At 35.4% G+C, this 17,480-nt stretch overlaps 1 protein-coding gene and 1 long non-coding RNA gene across 2 annotated transcripts; one reads left to right on the top strand and one right to left on the bottom strand.

Moving 5' to 3' along the window:
* Window positions 1-1,305: 1,305 nt before the first annotated feature.
* Window positions 1,306-3,289, top strand: LOC133746217 (uncharacterized). Its single transcript, XR_009864029.1, has 3 exons — window positions 1,306-1,766; window positions 1,880-1,997; window positions 2,660-3,289. It is a non-coding gene; the product is annotated as an uncharacterized LOC133746217 (long non-coding RNA).
* A 12,222-nt stretch (window positions 3,290-15,511) lies between these two features.
* Window positions 15,512-17,240, bottom strand: LOC133706967 (transcription factor bHLH36-like). Its single transcript, XM_062132510.1, has 3 exons — window positions 16,742-17,240; window positions 16,273-16,623; window positions 15,512-16,169 (listed from the first exon to the last, which is right to left on the bottom strand). The coding sequence occupies exons 1-3, from the start codon at window positions 17,174-17,176 to the stop codon at window positions 16,086-16,088; spliced, it is 870 nt and encodes a 289-aa protein (XP_061988494.1). The 5' UTR covers window positions 17,177-17,240; the 3' UTR covers window positions 15,512-16,085.
* Window positions 17,241-17,480: the final 240 nt, after the last annotated feature.

Raw genomic sequence — 17,480 nt, 5'->3', positions numbered from 1 at the left:
ATTAAATTGTTGTTCGATCACTTAACTATGTTTTGTTTCTTGCTTGTTGAATTGACTTTGGAATTTACTTGAATTGACTAAACATTTAGATTTGTTTCTTGCTGACATTCAAGACCAATCGTACATACGCATACTTCATATAAGTGTTTTTCTCATTTGCAGAGTGTCAAAGTCAAAGGTTGAAGCTTTCACTCACTCTCAGGATCTGAGTGGCATATCTCTTTGAGGCTCGACTCTCCTTCAGGTAAACTCTTACCTCATTTCGTCTTCTTAATCCAATCTCTTACCTATACTAATTTATTTCATCAGAAAACTCTATGATTTTTTTTCTAATTTTTTCATCTATACTGAGTAAAGTTATGAGCTTTTCTTTTCAATTTGTTTCCAGTGCTATCATGTTATACTATATATGGAAGCTGCACTAATTTTCATTTCTTTTATATATCTCAAATTGTTTGATCAGTTGCATAGTTCTCTTGTATCACATTGGCCTAAAATGGTGCAATTAAGTTCCGCTAAACTCATGGATAGGGTTCCATTTCCGTGTCTTTTTTTTTTTTTTTGTGCACTATTTCCTGGCATGAGATTCACTTGAAGATTGAAATGTTATAGTAATATAGCAATTTTATCTTGCATGTGCTATCAGATGTCAAGTGTAGACATGTCAAACGAAGTTCAAATTTCCAATGCTAATTTGCAAGTGCAAAATATGGAGAGTGGAAGTGACATGAATCATCTGCAATATAATTGTGTTAGATTTGATAGATTGTCTGCGAATGATGTTCTAGGCAAGGAGTTTAAATCTATTGAGGAAGCAGAGATCTTTTATTTTGCTTACGCCAAGGCAATGGGGTTTAATGTTAGAAAGGATGACAAGTATGTAAGTGCAAGGACGGGGAGAGTCACAATCCGTCAATTAGTTTGTTCTGCACAAGGGAAGAGACGGGAGGAATATATGAACAATAGTAACAAGGTCCGTATGCCAAAAAAATTGACAAGGTGTAATTGTCCATGTTTGTTCAAGGTAAGATATTTTAAGAAGAAGAACTCGTATGTTGTAGTTGATTTCAAAACAAACCATTCCCATGATCTTGCACAACCACACGAGTCACATCTTCTCAAGTCACATCGATCTGTACCAGATTCTCATTTAGCATTAGCTAAATCTATGAGGAGAGTACCGATTAAGGTTTGTCATACATACCAATACATGGCTGACAGAGCTGGAGGCCTTACGAAAGTCGGTTTTCTAAGGAAAGATCTGTACAATAAGTTGGATATAAGTCGTCAAGAGGCTCTACTTGAAGGGGATGCAAAAGCTGCACTTTCATATTTGGAAGGAAAAGCAGCCACAGACAAGAAGTTATTTTGCAAGTATAGCCAGTGGCGGATCTACACGGTAGGCTATCTAGGCTCAAGCCTAGACAACTTTTTGGCCAAAAAACGACAAAGTATATATGTATCTATTAATCTATCTGACTTCAGCCCATACCCAAAGAAAAAAAAAAAAAAATAGAGAGGTAAGAGGTTTCTCCGCGTTCTCCCCCAGCCACATCTTCGAGAGTTTGAGACGTCATCACGTCAAGCAGTCCTCTGACTCCTCAGTCCTCTCATCTCTTCGCGACTTCGCCTCCACTGGTCCTCCCCTATTTTGCACAGATCGGAAATATCAGAGTATCAGGTGATTCAGGTCCGCCTTTTCTTCTCCAATCTCCACCTCTCCCTTCCATTGCCCGATCTAATGCCCAACTGCCCAACAGCCCAAGGTTTCTCTCACTCTCCTAGTCTCCTTTGCGCCAATTTCTTATCTTGTTCGATTTTCTTAATGTGGGTTCACTGGGTATATTCCATTTCACTGGGTATCTTGTTCGATTTGCAGATTTGCAGAGATTCTTGGCTTCTTGCAGAGTTGTAGACTGGAGTGACCGAAGAGTTGGCTGATTGCCTGGGTTTCTGGAAGAGTTCTGGACTTCTGGCCTTCCATGGCTCCATGAATTGTGAGTTGGGATTTTGAGTTTTGGCCTTTTGGGTATAAGTAGATGATTGGGATTGTTGGATTTGTGATGGGGATATCGGTTTTGGCCTTTTGGGTTTGTTTCACTCGGCTTAGTCAGTTTATTTGTGCAGTAGGCTAATATTGTTCAATGCGGTTGATAATGCATTTTCACCCCTCACAAGATATAAAACAATATTTGATATTGTTTTTGGACTTAATTGACTGTAAGCAAATAGTTTCAATTAGATTGTTATAGTATAATACAATATCTAAAGAGCATTTTCATCTATGACTATCATAAAAAACAAACTTCGAAATAAGATGGAAGATGAGTTTTTTGATGATTTGATGGTTCTCTACATCGAAAAAGAATTTGCCGATAGCATTGATAATGATTATGTGATTGCTGAGTTTGAACTCAGTGGGTCTAGGAGGGTACGATTTAGTTAGTTTATTGTTATTTTACAACAAATGTATGCTTGTAGTTTTTAATTTACGGGGTTTGGCTTTATGTCCCCTCCGTTGTATGTTTTGATCCAAAATAATAAAGGCGTGAGGATGAGCCTCCCACTGGGTTCCAAACCTCAAAAAAAAAAAAATTATTGTGCCCTTCTAATTAGCCTAGACAGGAATTTGATCCTGGTTCCGCCACTGTACATGCAGGCACGGCGATTTAAGTTATTTGGGTAGTAAGGTATCTTACCTAGCATCGAAGACAAAGGAGGGCACTGACATTTTGAGAAATGAACTCGTTAAACTAGAGCCGGTATTGGAAGAGATTTTGAATCAACAAAAAGAAATCATTGTTAGTTCAAGCGGTTGTGATAACATCCTGAAAGATCCAATCAAGGTCAGAAGCAAAGGTATGCAGGGTACTGAAAGCAGCAAACGACCTAAGAACAACCGAAAATGTAGTTTGTGAAAGAACTACGGACATACAAAACCTAGATGCCCAAAGAAAAATAGGGTACGTGGCAGAATCAGTTGTGTAAACCATGATAAGAATTTCAATTCAGACAATGTGCAGCAGCCTCCCAAAAAGAAACCAAAGGTTTGACGATTTAGTGAGATTGAAGTTTGATACTTACTCTATGTAACGATAGCAATTGTGGTGTTCTTTCTTGTCCTTGACCTATATTAATTGGCAGTTTGATAAACATGTATTTCGTCATCTTCTTGATAACTGTTATGAGTAGTATATTTTGCAATCTTAATCTTTTCCTCCAACACCAGAGTTTGTATTGATTATTTTCATTATGAATGAAACGGTATAACTGGATCATTTTCTTGTTGTGTGAGAGTCTCACGTTATTCTTTTGAGCTTATACAATTATGATTATGACATAGTAGGGTAGCTGGGATCTAAAATGACATAAAGATCTCTCCTCGATCGAGATGGTCTGAACTCTGAACCTTTCACTACTCCAAATTGGTGGGCTTTCTCTTGATTAGAACTCGGCTTCATCTTATTCAAGTCGACCTTAAAGAGATTGGGCGTCACTTGGATTCTTCCTCGAATGGATTTGCCTCATTGAGATCTTCTTTGAAGGGATTTGCCTCATTGAGATCTTCTTTGAAGGGTTTTCTTTATTGAGATCCTCTTTGAAGGGTTTTGCTTTATTGAGATCTTCCTTGCTTGATTCTTCCTTAACTAGATACCTCCTCCTTGACAAGATTTCTCCTCCTCAAAGAGAAATTTTCTCCTTAGCAAGATTTCTCCTCCTCGAAGAGAAATTTGCTCCTTAGCGAGATTTCCGCTCCTCGATGAGATACTTGCTCCTTAGCGCGCGGGATTTCCCCTTGAACGAGACCTGTGAATCTGCAAACTTAAATTTATTATTTATAAGGACTTAAAATTAATTCTCTAAAGACTTCAATTTATAGTTTGAGGAAACTCTGTAGAAACTAAGTTTGTAGCTACTTAATGTGACTGATTACTTAATGTTACCACTAGGGGATTGCACTCAGGTATCTTAAGTATACAATGAACTCAAGTATCTTTGGTTGCATAGTTTGTATAAGTACCAATATTTTGTTAGGACATTTTAGTGATGCAATGCCTAACACAAACACAAGATGAGTTGTAACTTCCACAAAGAGGAGTTAAGGTACCAAGTATTTGAAATGGCTTACAATCGTCTTAGACACAAAATGGAAGTTCGCTTGCTTTTTCGGTTGGAATGAAGAACTCTCTATATGCATGAAAACTATACATACATATATACTTATACATACATATGTGTTGTGCATTAATATCAACCTCTCACTACTTACATAATCTAATTTGATATACACGCAGTGCGTCATGTATGTCTTATAACAAAATCTATAATTTCGCGTCTATGTAGAATAGAAAATTGACATACACGCAGTGCGGCATGTATGTCTCATAAGAAAAAGACCATGATTTTGCATCTATCTAGAATAGAAACTTGATATGTACGTAGTGCGGCATGTATGTCATACAAAAAACACTATGATTTTGTGTTCTATCTACAATATGAACTTGATACACACGTAGTGCGCGATGTATGTCTTATAACAAACATTATGATTCGCTAGACGCAACTACATTTTATGAGAATACAAAATATAAATAAAACATCATTCTCTACTGCCTATTATTTAGGGTATAGGGTATAGGATTTAGGGTTTAGGGTTTAGGGTATATGATTTAGGGTTTAGATAGCAAGTTGATCATAGACGATTTTGGCAATTCTATCAATTGATTAGGTTTGACTATTAACCCTTAGGTTGTTGAAGCACCCAAACAACCTAGCACTCAGCGAAATTGAGAAAGGTATGCAGTCTGAAGAGTCTTCGACTAAAGTTATGCAACCTGAAGAATCTGAAGAGTCTAGGGGCACAAGTGTCAACAGGAACACCAAGACACTACAACAACTTGATGAAACTCTGCAAAACCATGCTAATGGGAACAATGACAAGAGAAAAGTCATCAAGAAGGAAAGCAAATTGCAAAAAGAACTACCATTTCAACCTGCAAAACGGGGTCGGGGCCGCCCTCTTGGCTCAAAGAATAAATCCAAAAAAATAAAATAAGTGAATACTTAAAAATTAAGATTTTACCATTCTTACTTCTTCTTGTTCTTTTTTTTTTTGGTTACTTTTTTAATTTCTTAACTTAAACTACTTTGGTATAGAATTGAAGGTTTTCTCTCCTTTACATATAAAGAAGTACTGAAGCCAACATGGATATACATGAACAATTGTGCACATTTGATTTCATGAACTCGGCACATGTACTAGTTTCAGACTATTATGATCACCTTTGTATTGAAGGAAGAGAAGGCCCATCAGCAGCCCCCAACATACTTCAACCTCTTCAATATGGTTACAAGATTCTTTTGTTCTTTTTTATCCAAACCGATGGATATGTACTCTATTTTAGGTAATATTGTATTGTCTTTTATTCTTAATCAGAAACTAAATTATTGAGAATAAATTAAAACGTGTTGTCTGTTGATTGGACGCTAAAATCCTTCCTTATTTGGTGATATCACATATTGGAGTGATCAACATTATTTCTGGGGGGCCAATTAAGCAAAACTTTTCAAAGTCTATTAACTATTGTCTTAACAGCTCCACATAAGGAATCATGGAGATATTGAGGGGTACCAAGGCGACTAGCTCTGCCACATTAATGCCAACAATCTTGTACCAACTTCATTCCACAAAGTATTACCTAAGCATACAGCTTAAATATATGATACAACTCCAATCCAAATTCAGTCGGTCCATTTAAATCTTCCATATACACTTTATTCTCTGTCTTGCTGAAACCATACACAACAAGTAACACTTTTGCTAATTAAACTCCATAAACCACTCATTGTCTACAAAGCTAAACTAAGCCTACAATCATAGTATAAGTACCTCAGACACAAATAAAACAAAAACTCATTTCTAAGAAGGATAGTGAAAACAATATAAGTTAACAAATTACTAATTGTTTATGATATCAAGAACTAGCAATGACTACTTAACAAAATTTAATCCTAGCACTAATTATGATACTCATTTCCAATAAGCAAAAATGTTAACACAAACTACTAATTGAATTGAAAACAATAAAGATAGTGAAACCAATAAAGCCAATTAATGTTTGATTATCAATTGACAATTGACAATTATGATTTTTCCTTTTTAAAAAAAAATTAAAATAACCTTCTATCCTAGGTTCACCGAATTACTTTTAGTTAAATAGTCTATATTACTAATTAATTTTATTATTAGTGAATTAATGCTTGATTAATACTTGTTATTAATGGACAATTACACAATTGAAAATTACGTTTTTTCCTTATTAAAAACAAAAACCTTTTAACCTAAGTTCGCAAAATTAGTAGTTAAGTAATCTTTATTACCAATTAATTATATCATTAGTAAATTCCTTAACCAGATATAATTCTTTTTACATGCATTTTACGACAACGACAACAATTAGTGTAAAAATAAATAATATTTGTTTTAAATGTAGTCAAATAAGAACCTACTTTAGGACTTATTTACTCAAATGAGAATCTACTTTACTCTAATGAGAACCTATTTAGGGCTGTTAATTCCGACACAACCCGATAACACGACTCAAAACCCGCACGAAATAAAGCGGGTTGAACCCACACGATTAAAAAGCGGGTCGGCTGTGGGTCAACCCGCTATGACCCATTTAATAAATGGGTCTGTCACGGGTCAACATGCCAACACGAAGTGAACCCGTATAACCCGATTGTGGTATGTTTCTTCTTGAAATTTTGGACGTTCGGAGTATTTGATCATAGGATTAGACAGTTTGAAATATTTCGTTTTTTAATTATTAGATTTAATTATTTATGAATTATATATAATTATTTATATTCTTCGTCTTGTAGAGACTAAAAATTTAATCACTTTATGTATTTTTTTAGTTAAATGAGTCTCATTGTTAACGATTAAATGAGTCATTTTGTCTAACAAGACACGATCTATTTATTAAATGGGTTAAGTGGGTTGAAAACAGGTAACCCGTTTAATAAATAGGTTGGGTTTGGGTTTAAATTTTTGAACGATTATTAAATGGGTTGGGTTTGGGTTTATATCTTGCGACAGGACAAATACATTGACCCGACACGAATCCAACCCGACACGACCCATTGACAGCCCTAAACCTATTACAATTACCACTTTTAGGACTTAATTATTCAAATGAGAACCTACTTTACTCTAACGAAGACCTTATTTACTTTAATGAGGATTTTTTTTCTAATTACCACATGTGTCCTCAAAGTGGTTACATGAGTCCTCAGAGTGGTAAATATTATATAAAATAGAACATGTATGAATCTTTATGTTTTTATCATTAGTGAAATTATTACTACAATGACTACACATTTTATCACAACCCACAATACTTGATGTAAAAGCGGTAACTTTTGTTCTATTTGTAGTAATTACTCCACCTAAACTAATGTACTAATTTATAGACAATTTAACAAGTATGACAACAAATTTGTTGTCAGAGTGGTAAATCTTTATGTTTTTATCATTAATGAAATGATTACTACAATGACTACACATTTTACCACAATCACAACAATTGATGTAAAAGCGGTAGCTTTTGTCCTATTTATAGTAATTACTCAACCTAAACTAATGTACTAATTTATGGACAATTTAACAAGTGCAACAACAAATTTGTTGTCAAAGTGGTAAATCTTTATATTTACAAAAATGCTTATAATCCCAAATAATTATACCAAATATCAATACCAAATGATGTGGCAGGTGCCATATCATCAAACTATTTTTAGCATGTATTCTTATATTTTATTTTTATTCTTTAAAATGGAAAGATCAATAATTAAAAGTTATTGTTGTTTAATTAGAAAAAAAAATGTATATGATAAACAACAACAAAAGGAATGAAGAACCCTAAACCACCTTAAATCATGGAGGCTTTAACATGCAACTGTAGGAAAAGGCCATCAACCAAAACACAGTAAATAGAATACAAAGTTGTGTATGGCTTAATTCATTAGTTCATTGGCAATTGAATAATGATCTATTATATACTGTTAGTGGTGGTGGGTTTCATCCTGCTGGAAATAGAGATATGTAGTGATGGAGTAAATGAGAAATGGTGATTTTCAATTGATGGCCAGATCCATCTCTACTGGGTTTCAAATGAGCTTCAAATGAATTTAATATGAATTCTCATATTGTTAGAGGGAGAAAGAAATAGTTGTACTATTATATATACAGTCTCCCAGATTTGATGTAATTTATTTGCGCTATTCTCTAGATTTCTTTGCTCTTTTGATTCGGCAGATGTGGTTGTTTTGTTTTAGGAAGAGCGGTAGCAGATTTGGTTGTTTGGTGCATCACGTTCTTCTTTTTTGCTGATTAATTAGTTTTCTAGATAAAATCAATGAAATTTGCTGGAAATTATTAAATTGAATGTCATGACACGTAAGACGCCAACTCAGACGCCATGTCATTTGGTATTGCTTTTTGGTATAATTTTTTGGTGTCTGTAGCACTACTCATATTTTTATCATTAATAGAATAATTACTCAATGACTACATATTTTACCATAACTTGCAACTATTGGTGTAAAAGCAGTAACTTTTGTTCTGATTGTAGTAATTACTTAAAAAACTATACCATTTACAAGATTACCAACCATTTTACAATTCCGACAACATTTGTGTTGTGAACATGGTAAAATTAAAATTAGACCAAAAGATATGTAACAACTCAGTATTGTAAGGAGCTTCTCCACTTGATAATCAAGGTTCTAAATTTGATAAAAGTTGTCCAAATATGATATTTACATCTTTGACCACTCAATTACAATAACCACAACAACTGTTGTCATAAGTCGTAATTGTAGTTCAACTATGTGTAATTTATTATTTTGACAATACTTGTTACATGATTTTTAACAATGTTACATATCAAGAAAGAGTGTGTTGTTAATATGGTAAATTTTATTTTTAAAAATGACACATGTTGATATTTAATTGGGTAACTTGTTGATCAGTTCAGTAGGTTTCCACTATATTAATTTCTAAAAGTAAAAAAAATAAAAAAATAAGGGTATGGCAAACACCAAGATACCCAAGACTACGCCTGACAACTTCCTCGCTAGCTAGGCTAGCTGATAGAAATAAACTCATCGATCAAATTGGCAATTTTGATTCATAATTTACTGTAAATGCAGTTCAAGTTAGAGTAAAAGTTCTCGATCTGGTACTGAACCGTAGGGTTTATTATCTGCATGCGAAGCTATCTAATTAAGAATTAAAGTTCTCCATCTCTGACTGCATGTGCTTTCAATAGAATTAGTAGTGCATATACATACTGGATAAGTATTGGTTATGATGCGGCCATGACATTATTCGATCGAGATCAGGGAATGTTATATATTATTTGCAGCCTGAACTGCGATCTTATACCAGCAGATTGCAGCAATTTTCTTTTGCTCCCTTCACATATTGCCGCAGAACAATATTGAAGGAAAATGTTCATAACCATGAAATAGTTATATAATCAAAGTGAATCTGAACTGTTTGAGTGGATTGGCTGCTAATCAAAACTAATTATACATGATATATATAGATAATAAGCGAAAGCATGAGAACTAGTTTACTGTAAATTACATATGAATCTGGAAAAACATGCACGAGATGTTTCTCACATGATGCATGTACAAGCTTGGTTTATGTTTGGTGATATCAATGAACAGATTCGAGTAAAAGAGAAATTGGAGGTCAGATTAGACCGAAGTCACAAATGCGGAATTCAGAGGTGCTATAGCTGATTGTAGGTTGCAAGAGATTAAGAGGTGCATAATGAAATTGGCATTAGGTTATATATGCTGAAAACTAATACAGCAGAATAGATTTGAAAGGGATAACATCATCGAATGTCATTTTGTTAACCTTACAGCTGATCAAGAGCTCACCATTCTAGTCAATGATCCGATTACTAATTAGTCTACATACAATCTAGCACAAATCAACTATATCACTGGCTTCTTTTGGTTTCCTCAATTGAATGTTAATCCAGTTCCTCAACCCTTGATTACCACTCTCATTATGATATTCTCCCTTGCTTTATATATCTAGCTATTAAAGTCATCAAACGAAGAGTTCAAACATTCATATTTTTTGTCACTCCAGGTACCTGAGAATACCCTCATCTGAGATTCCAGTGGAAGTTTATTACAGCACCAATTATTTTTTAAGCACATACATTAAAGATTAAAACAGAAATTATATAAGATTCAGACCAAAAAGAAAAAGATATAAGTGATCGATCATAAATGGTACTTTTTCGTGATTAATTATATGTGGAGCTGCATTATGACACCAACATATCGGTATAGATCTAGTCTAGTAGTCTAGTATTGATCAACTATCAGGCAAGTATGAAAGATTGATCTTCTTGTTCAACAGAGATAAAATCATCTGATTATTTCAACATTATTAATGAGGTTGTTAAGCTTATTACAGATCATATATTATCAGTTCATGAACTGGCAAAGAAGGAACTAGTTAGAAATTAAAGTTAATCAAGTATCAGAAGAAACAACAAATACATGTACAAGTTAAGGGGGAAATTAACCAAGGCCAACCTGGATGAGAGTAATACTTCTTCACGTACATTTGATAATGGAGCTTAACACAAGAGGTAGCATTGATTAATGATATAGAGATAAATTGAATACTCCTTGTGCCTTCTTCTCTTTGTTGGTGACTTAGCTACTCCATAGTTGAAGCTTCTTGAGCTTAATTAGGTGTTGGTGTTGCTATGTATTGTATATGAGAAGTAAGTATTCTTCTTCTTCTCTATTTGAATCAAGAAGAGAGTTAATAGGTTTGGGTGTATTAGGGATTTGGGTAGAGAGAGTTATTCATAAACTATGGTTGTATGTTTCTCTAAATTGATCATAGTGGAATATCTTGCCGGCTCCGAAAGTGGATGTAGCTCAATCACACCGATTGAGTGAATCACTTTAAATCTTGGTATTCTTTGTGATTTGTTTATTGGTTACTTTCTTTTGCTTTGTTTGTTACTTTAGAATTCATATCAATACTTGTTTGTTACGCTTCCGCACGTACAACAAACTGGTATCAGAGCTCCGATTCTGAATTTGGGAGTTGTTTATTGATTGGATTCAATGGGTGACAATAAAAAGAAAAGTTCGGGTTCATCTTCGACCACTAGGCCATCAATTGGCAATGCCAAATTTGAAGTTGAGAAGTTCGATGGAACAAACAATTTTGGCATGTGGCAGTGTGAGATGATGGATGTCTTGTGTCAACAAGAATTGGATATAGCTCTTGAAGACAAACCAGAAGATATGAGTGAGAAGGAGTGGAAGCAGATTAATAATTGGGCTTCAAATTGTGTCTTGCAAAGGATAAGAAGTTCTTTATCATGAAGGAAACTTCGGCAAAAGAGTTGTGGAAGAAATTGGAAGACCAATATATGATTAAGAGTGCTGAAAACCGGTTTCACTTGAAGATGCGGCTTTTCTGATTCAATTATCAACAAGCTATTTCTATGTCTGAACACATTAGTGATTTCAATAAGATACTTGCAGATTTGGCTAATTTAGATGTGTAAATTAATGATGAGGATAAAGCTTTGTGTTTGCTAAATTATCTTCCTGATGAGTATGAGTATTTGATTATAACTTTGTTGCATGGAAAAGATTTTGTGAAATTTGATGATGTGTGTAATTCATTGATAAATAATGAGTGTCGAAAGAAGGAGAAGTAATTGTAAAAAGTGACAAGTGAAGCACTTGTAGCAAGAGGAAGATCTAATGACAGAAAATTTGGTGGAAAAAGAGGTAATTCTCGTTCCAAGTCAAGAGGCATATTTCCTGCAAAAGATGAGTGTGCCTTTTGTCGCCAAAAGGGGCATTGGAAGAAAGATTGTCCTAAGTTGAATACTAGAGACAAGAAGGGTTCTGAAGTGAATGTTGCAAAATCTGAAGATGATGATGACTTTGGTTTTGCATTGAGTTGTTCATCTACCTTTGATGATTTTGAAAAGGATGGGATATGGGATTGATTTTGCTTTAGCAAGCTCATTTGCACTTGATTATTTTGAGAAATGGATTTTGGATTCGGGTTGTACACACCACATGTGTCCTAACAAGGAATGGTTCTCTACTTTAAGAGAAGTAAATGGTGGAGTAGTTTTGATGGGAGATGATAGTCCTTGCAGAATTAGAGGGATTGGTACAATTCATCTCAAAATGCATGATGGGGTTGTTAGAGAATTGATAAATGTTCGGTATGTTCCGAACTTGAAGAAAAATCTTATCTCTTTGGAAACTTTAGAATCAAAGGGTCTCACAATTACATTGAAGGATAGAGTTGCTAGAGTTGTCTCCGGTTCACTTGTGATGATGAGAGGTACTAGAGATAGAAACTTGTATTGTCTACAAGGGAGTATAGTGACAAGTGAAACAACAATTTCTGAGACTACAGATGACGCATATACTACCAGATTATGGCATATGCGTCTTGGACATGCTGGTGAGAAAGCAATGCATGGATTAGTGAAGCAAGGTTTGTTAAAGGGTATAAAGACTTGCAAATTGGAATTTTGTGAACATTGTGTATTAGGAAAGCAGACTAGAGTGAAGTTTGGTACTGCAGCTCATCAAACTAAAGGCGCTCTAGACTATGTTCACACAGATGTGTGGGGACCTACCAAGACCTACCAAAACTGCATCTTTGGGAGGTAAGCACCACTATGTCTCTTTTGTTGATGACTTCTCTAGAAGAGTATGGGTGTACACCATGAAGCATAAAGATGAAGTCTTAGAGATATTTGTAAAGTGGAAGAAGATAATTGAGACTCAAAACGGTTGAAAAATTAAGAGGCTCAGATCAGATAATGGTGGTGAATACAAGTTTGATCCATTCTTGAAGTTATGTTAAGATGAGAGCATTGTGAGACACTTCACAGTTAGAGAGACACCACAACAGAATGGGGGTGGCAGAGCGCATGAATCGTACTTTATTGGAGAAAGTTCGGTATATGTTGTCTAATGCTGGATTAGGCAAAGAGTTTTGGGCTGAGGCAGTTACATATGCAGGCCATCTCATCAATACGTTGCCTACTGCTGCAAATGAGAGTAAAACGCCCATAGAGGTATGGTGTGGAAAACCTGCTACTAATTATCATTACTTGGGATTTAATGATGGTGTGAAGGGATTTAGGCTTTGGTGTCCAGATATGAGGAAAATTATTGTAAGCAGAGATGTAACATCTGATGAGGCTGTTGTGGTTAATCAAATTGAGCAGACCGATTCTAAAAAACAAAAGATGACCATAGAGAGTTTGAAGCAGGTGTAGTTTAAAGAAAAGTTGATGAAACTATGATTGATCCAAGAAGTCCTACAGTTGAGTCAGATGATTCAACAAATGAAGATTCAAGTATTGAAGTAGAGGCTCAAGCTCAAGAGTCTCCATAGCAATATGGACCTATTGCACTTAGAAAAGGACAAAAGAAATGCTTCAAAACCAGCTTGGCTAAATGATATGGTAACTTATGCACTTCCAATTACTGAAGAAGAAATTCCTTCTACTTATGAAGAAGTTGTGATACATGCAGATAGTGTAGAGTGGGAAAAAGCAATGGATGAGGAGATGAAGTCTCTTCACAAGAACAAGACTTGGGAGTTGGTTCAGTTACCACATGAGAAGAGAGCAATTGGCTGCAAATGGGTGTTTGCTAAAAAGGAAGGATCTCGGTACAAGGCTAGATTGGTAGCTAAAGGCTATGCACAAAAGGAAGGAATAGACTACAATGAGATATTTTCTCCAGTTGTGAAGCATTCTTCTATTCGTATTCTATTAGCCTTGGTTGCACAGTTTGATCTTGAGTTAGCACAGCTTGATGTCAAAACTGCATTTTTACATGACGAACTGAAAGAAGAGATCTCTATGACTTAGCCAGATGGTTTCAAAGTTACTGCTAAGGAAAAATTGGTTTGCAAACTGCATAAATCATTGTATGGTTTGAAACAGTCCCCAAGACAGTGGTACAAACGGTTTGATAAATTTATGTTTGGTCAGAAGTACACTAGGAGTCTTTATGATCCATGTGTTTACTTTCGCAAGCTACATGATGGGACCTTCATTTATTTGCTCTTATATGTTGATGATATGCTAATTGCATCTAAGAGCAAGGTGGAGATTGAAAAATTAAAATCACAGTTGAGTGGTGAATTTGAAATGAATGACATGGGAGAAGCTAAGAAGATTTTGGGCATGGAAATTGAAAGAGATAGATCAAAAGGCAAGGTTTGTTTGTCACAAAAACAATATTTGAAGAAGATATTACAGCGGTTTGGCATGGTTAATAAATCTAAACCTGTAAGTACACCTCTTGCCTCTCATTTCAAGCTTAAATCTACTATGTCTCCCATCACTGATGATGATATGCAATATATGGCTAAAGTTCCTTATGCTAGTGTTGTTGGTAGCTTGATGTACTATATGGTGTGTACTAGACCTGACATTTCCCAGGCTTTAAGTGTGGTGAGCAGATATATGCATATCCCAGGTAAAAGCCATTGGCAAGCAGTGAAATGAATTCTACGGTATATTCTTGGTACTGTGGATGTTGGAATTGTGTTTCAGCAGGATAAGACGAGTCAGTGTGTTATTGGATATGTGGATTATAATTTCACAGGTGATATGGATAAGTGTCGATCTACTACAGCTTATGTGTTTACTCTTGCTAATGGAGCGGTGAGTTGGAAGTCGAACTTGCAATCTACTATTGCTTTGTCGACTACAGAAGCTGAATACATGGCGGTAACAGAGGGTGCAAAAGAAGCAGTTTGGCTTCGTGATTTGCTTGAGGACTTGGGGATAATTCAAGATTATGTGGATCTCTATTGTGAAAGTCAGGGTGCTATTCATTTAGCAGAGAACCAGGTTACTCATGCTCGCACTAAACATATCAATGTCAAATTTCACAAGATTCGTCAACTGGTAGAGGATGGTGATATATATAGAGCTCCTGAAAGTTGGAACTGAAGAAAACCTTACTGATATGTTGACTAAGCCAGTTCCATTGAGCAAGTTCAAGCATTACTTGAACTTGATTGGTGTTCGTAGCGTTTGATTTACCCTACGGGGATGTCGAAGCGGAAAATTGGTATATGATATTCTACTTGTGATATTATTGTATCAAGTGAAGCCAAGGTGGATATTGTTGATGTTGGCTTCCACTTGATGGGCTTGGCCCAGGTGATATGCCTTTAGGAAGACCATGTGAGCTGCATGTGCTAGGTTTTAATAGCACAATTGTAGATATATATATATATATATATATATATATATATATATATATATATATATATATATATATATATATATATATATAGATCTGTGTGTGTGTCTTTTGAACATGGCAGCCGTAAAGGATGGAAAATAGAAGAAGAGAGAAACATTGAAAACCATCCTTGAATACTCCTTGTGCCTTCTTCTCTTTGTTGGTGACTTAGTTACTCCATAGTTGAAGCTTCTTGAGCTTAGGTGTTGGTGTTGGTGTTTTTTTTTTTTTTATGGAGGTGTTGGTGTTGGTGTTGCTATGTATTGTATATGAGAAGTAAGTATTCTTCTTCTTCTCTATTTGAATCAAGAAGAGATCGGAGTTAATAGGTTTGGGTGTATTGGGGATTTGGGTAGAGAGAGTTGTTTATAAACTCTAATTGTATGTTTATCTAAATTGATCATAGTGGAATATCTTGCCGGTTCTGAAAGTGGATGTAGCTCAATCACACCGATTGAGTGAACCACTATAAATCTTGGTATTCTTTGTGGTTTGTTTATTGATTGCTTTCTTTTGCTTTGTTTGTTACTCTAGAATTCATATCAATGCCTTGTTTGTTACTGTTCCACACAACAACTTTTGCAAATCATATTCAACCACACATGATCAAACATCGAAGAACTAACCCTACTGGATATATACAAACATGCATGGCACACCAAACTTAGACAAAGGATAAAAAGGACTGTAATTAATAATATTCCTTGCGATCGAGCACCTTATTTGAAGCCAGGCTCAGAAGTACATTTTTTTATCAATCTGTTTTGGAGCTCAGGAATATCAATGCTTCCCCCATCACTCACCTATTGATGACAATTCAAACATGTAAGTGCCGCAGAATCAGAAAAAGAAAAAAGGTGGCAAATTAAAGTGCTAAAGGTATATTAATTTGATTACAGTACGTACCTCAGATTCAAGGGTATAAATCAACCTTTGATTTCTTTTGGCCGAGTTGCAGCTCACTATACTAAGTCCTTCTGCAACCAGTATGTCAATCACTCTTGAAAGAGGAAGCCCTTGTTTCAATGGAGTATTCACAGCTACCTCCACTCCTATACAAGCTGGTCTGACCAATATGACAGAATCCCCCATTAGTGATGAACACTGCGAATTTTCCACTACTGCAGTACTAGAGCCTGAAATATTGTATTGTTTTTTCAATTCATCCCTCTTTTCTTGCAGCTCCTCGATATTCTTTTGTATATGTTTTATGTAATTAGCGGCCTGGTGCACATGATCCGATATAGACCTCTTTCCCTGAAGCCAAAACAAGAATAAGATTTTTTTTTGCTGTCAAACGACTGTAAAACTCGATTAAAGAAAAATCATGCTTGATCAATGTAGAATATTAGCAAGAGATCAGAAAAGGGCATACCTTGAGATATTCAAGAGGGAGATGAGATCGTAGAGTGGCATAAAGGGTGGCCATTTCTTGTCTTCGTTGCCGTTCTATTTCTCTGTGCATGATCTTCTTGACCTTCTTGCTCTCCTTTGGGTTTTGATCATCATCTATCTCACCAAAAGTGATGGATGCTTTTCGCTTCGGCTGGCTAAAGCTCATGAAACGATCATAATTATGAGGATCTTCCTTTTGATTAGGAGGAGGATTCAGTGGGAGTGGGAGTGGGTGTACATGATTCTCTCTGATTTTGTGTTCTACACAGGGAACACGAGAGATCCGCAACAGCTCACCGTCATGGTCTAAAGCTTGGTCAAATTGAAATATATTGGAGGGAATAAAATCCATGTTTGAAGCTCCAAATCCTAATCTTCTTCTCTTTCGATCATATAATCTGTATCCAGCTTGCATGTGCTTTACACCTCCTCTATCTCTCTTAATTTAAATGCGATATGTTCTTGGAAGATGAAATCGAAATAGCAAGGGTCTCAACTCCCAATGATTAATCAATTTATTAATTTCACTGGCATGGTGATATAAGGAATGACCTCACATTTAATCCCATCCGAGACTGTACATCTGGAGGCTAATTAAAGAAATGCCTCACTACTTTCACATGTGAGAATTGCTGAGAGAGACATGGGTTTACCGTTTACCATATAGGCCCCGTTTGGTTGACCGGAATGTTACAGTAGGAAAATAAATTGTACTAATT

The sequence above is a fragment of the Rosa rugosa genome, chromosome 4, assembly GCF_958449725.1.
Source record: "Rosa rugosa chromosome 4, drRosRugo1.1, whole genome shotgun sequence".
Classification (NCBI taxonomy): Eukaryota; Viridiplantae; Streptophyta; class Magnoliopsida; order Rosales; family Rosaceae; genus Rosa; species Rosa rugosa.
This window is presented reverse-complemented; position numbering and strand designations above follow the sequence as displayed.

What these genes read in the sequence shown, in the direction of transcription:
- LOC133706967 (XM_062132510.1), bottom strand. Translation starts at nt 17,176, where the DNA reads ATGCAAGCTGGATACAGATTATATGATCGAAAGAGAAGAAGATTAGGA. An exon ending in TCCCTCTTGAATATCTCAAG is followed by an intron (nt 16,624 to 16,741) that starts GTATGCCCTTTT and finishes TTTTGGCTTCAG; the next exon opens with GGAAAGAGGTCTATATCGGA. An exon ending in TTTATACCCTTGAATCTGAG is followed by an intron (nt 16,170 to 16,272) that starts GTACGTACTGTA and finishes TGTCATCAATAG; the next exon opens with GTGAGTGATGGGGGAAGCAT.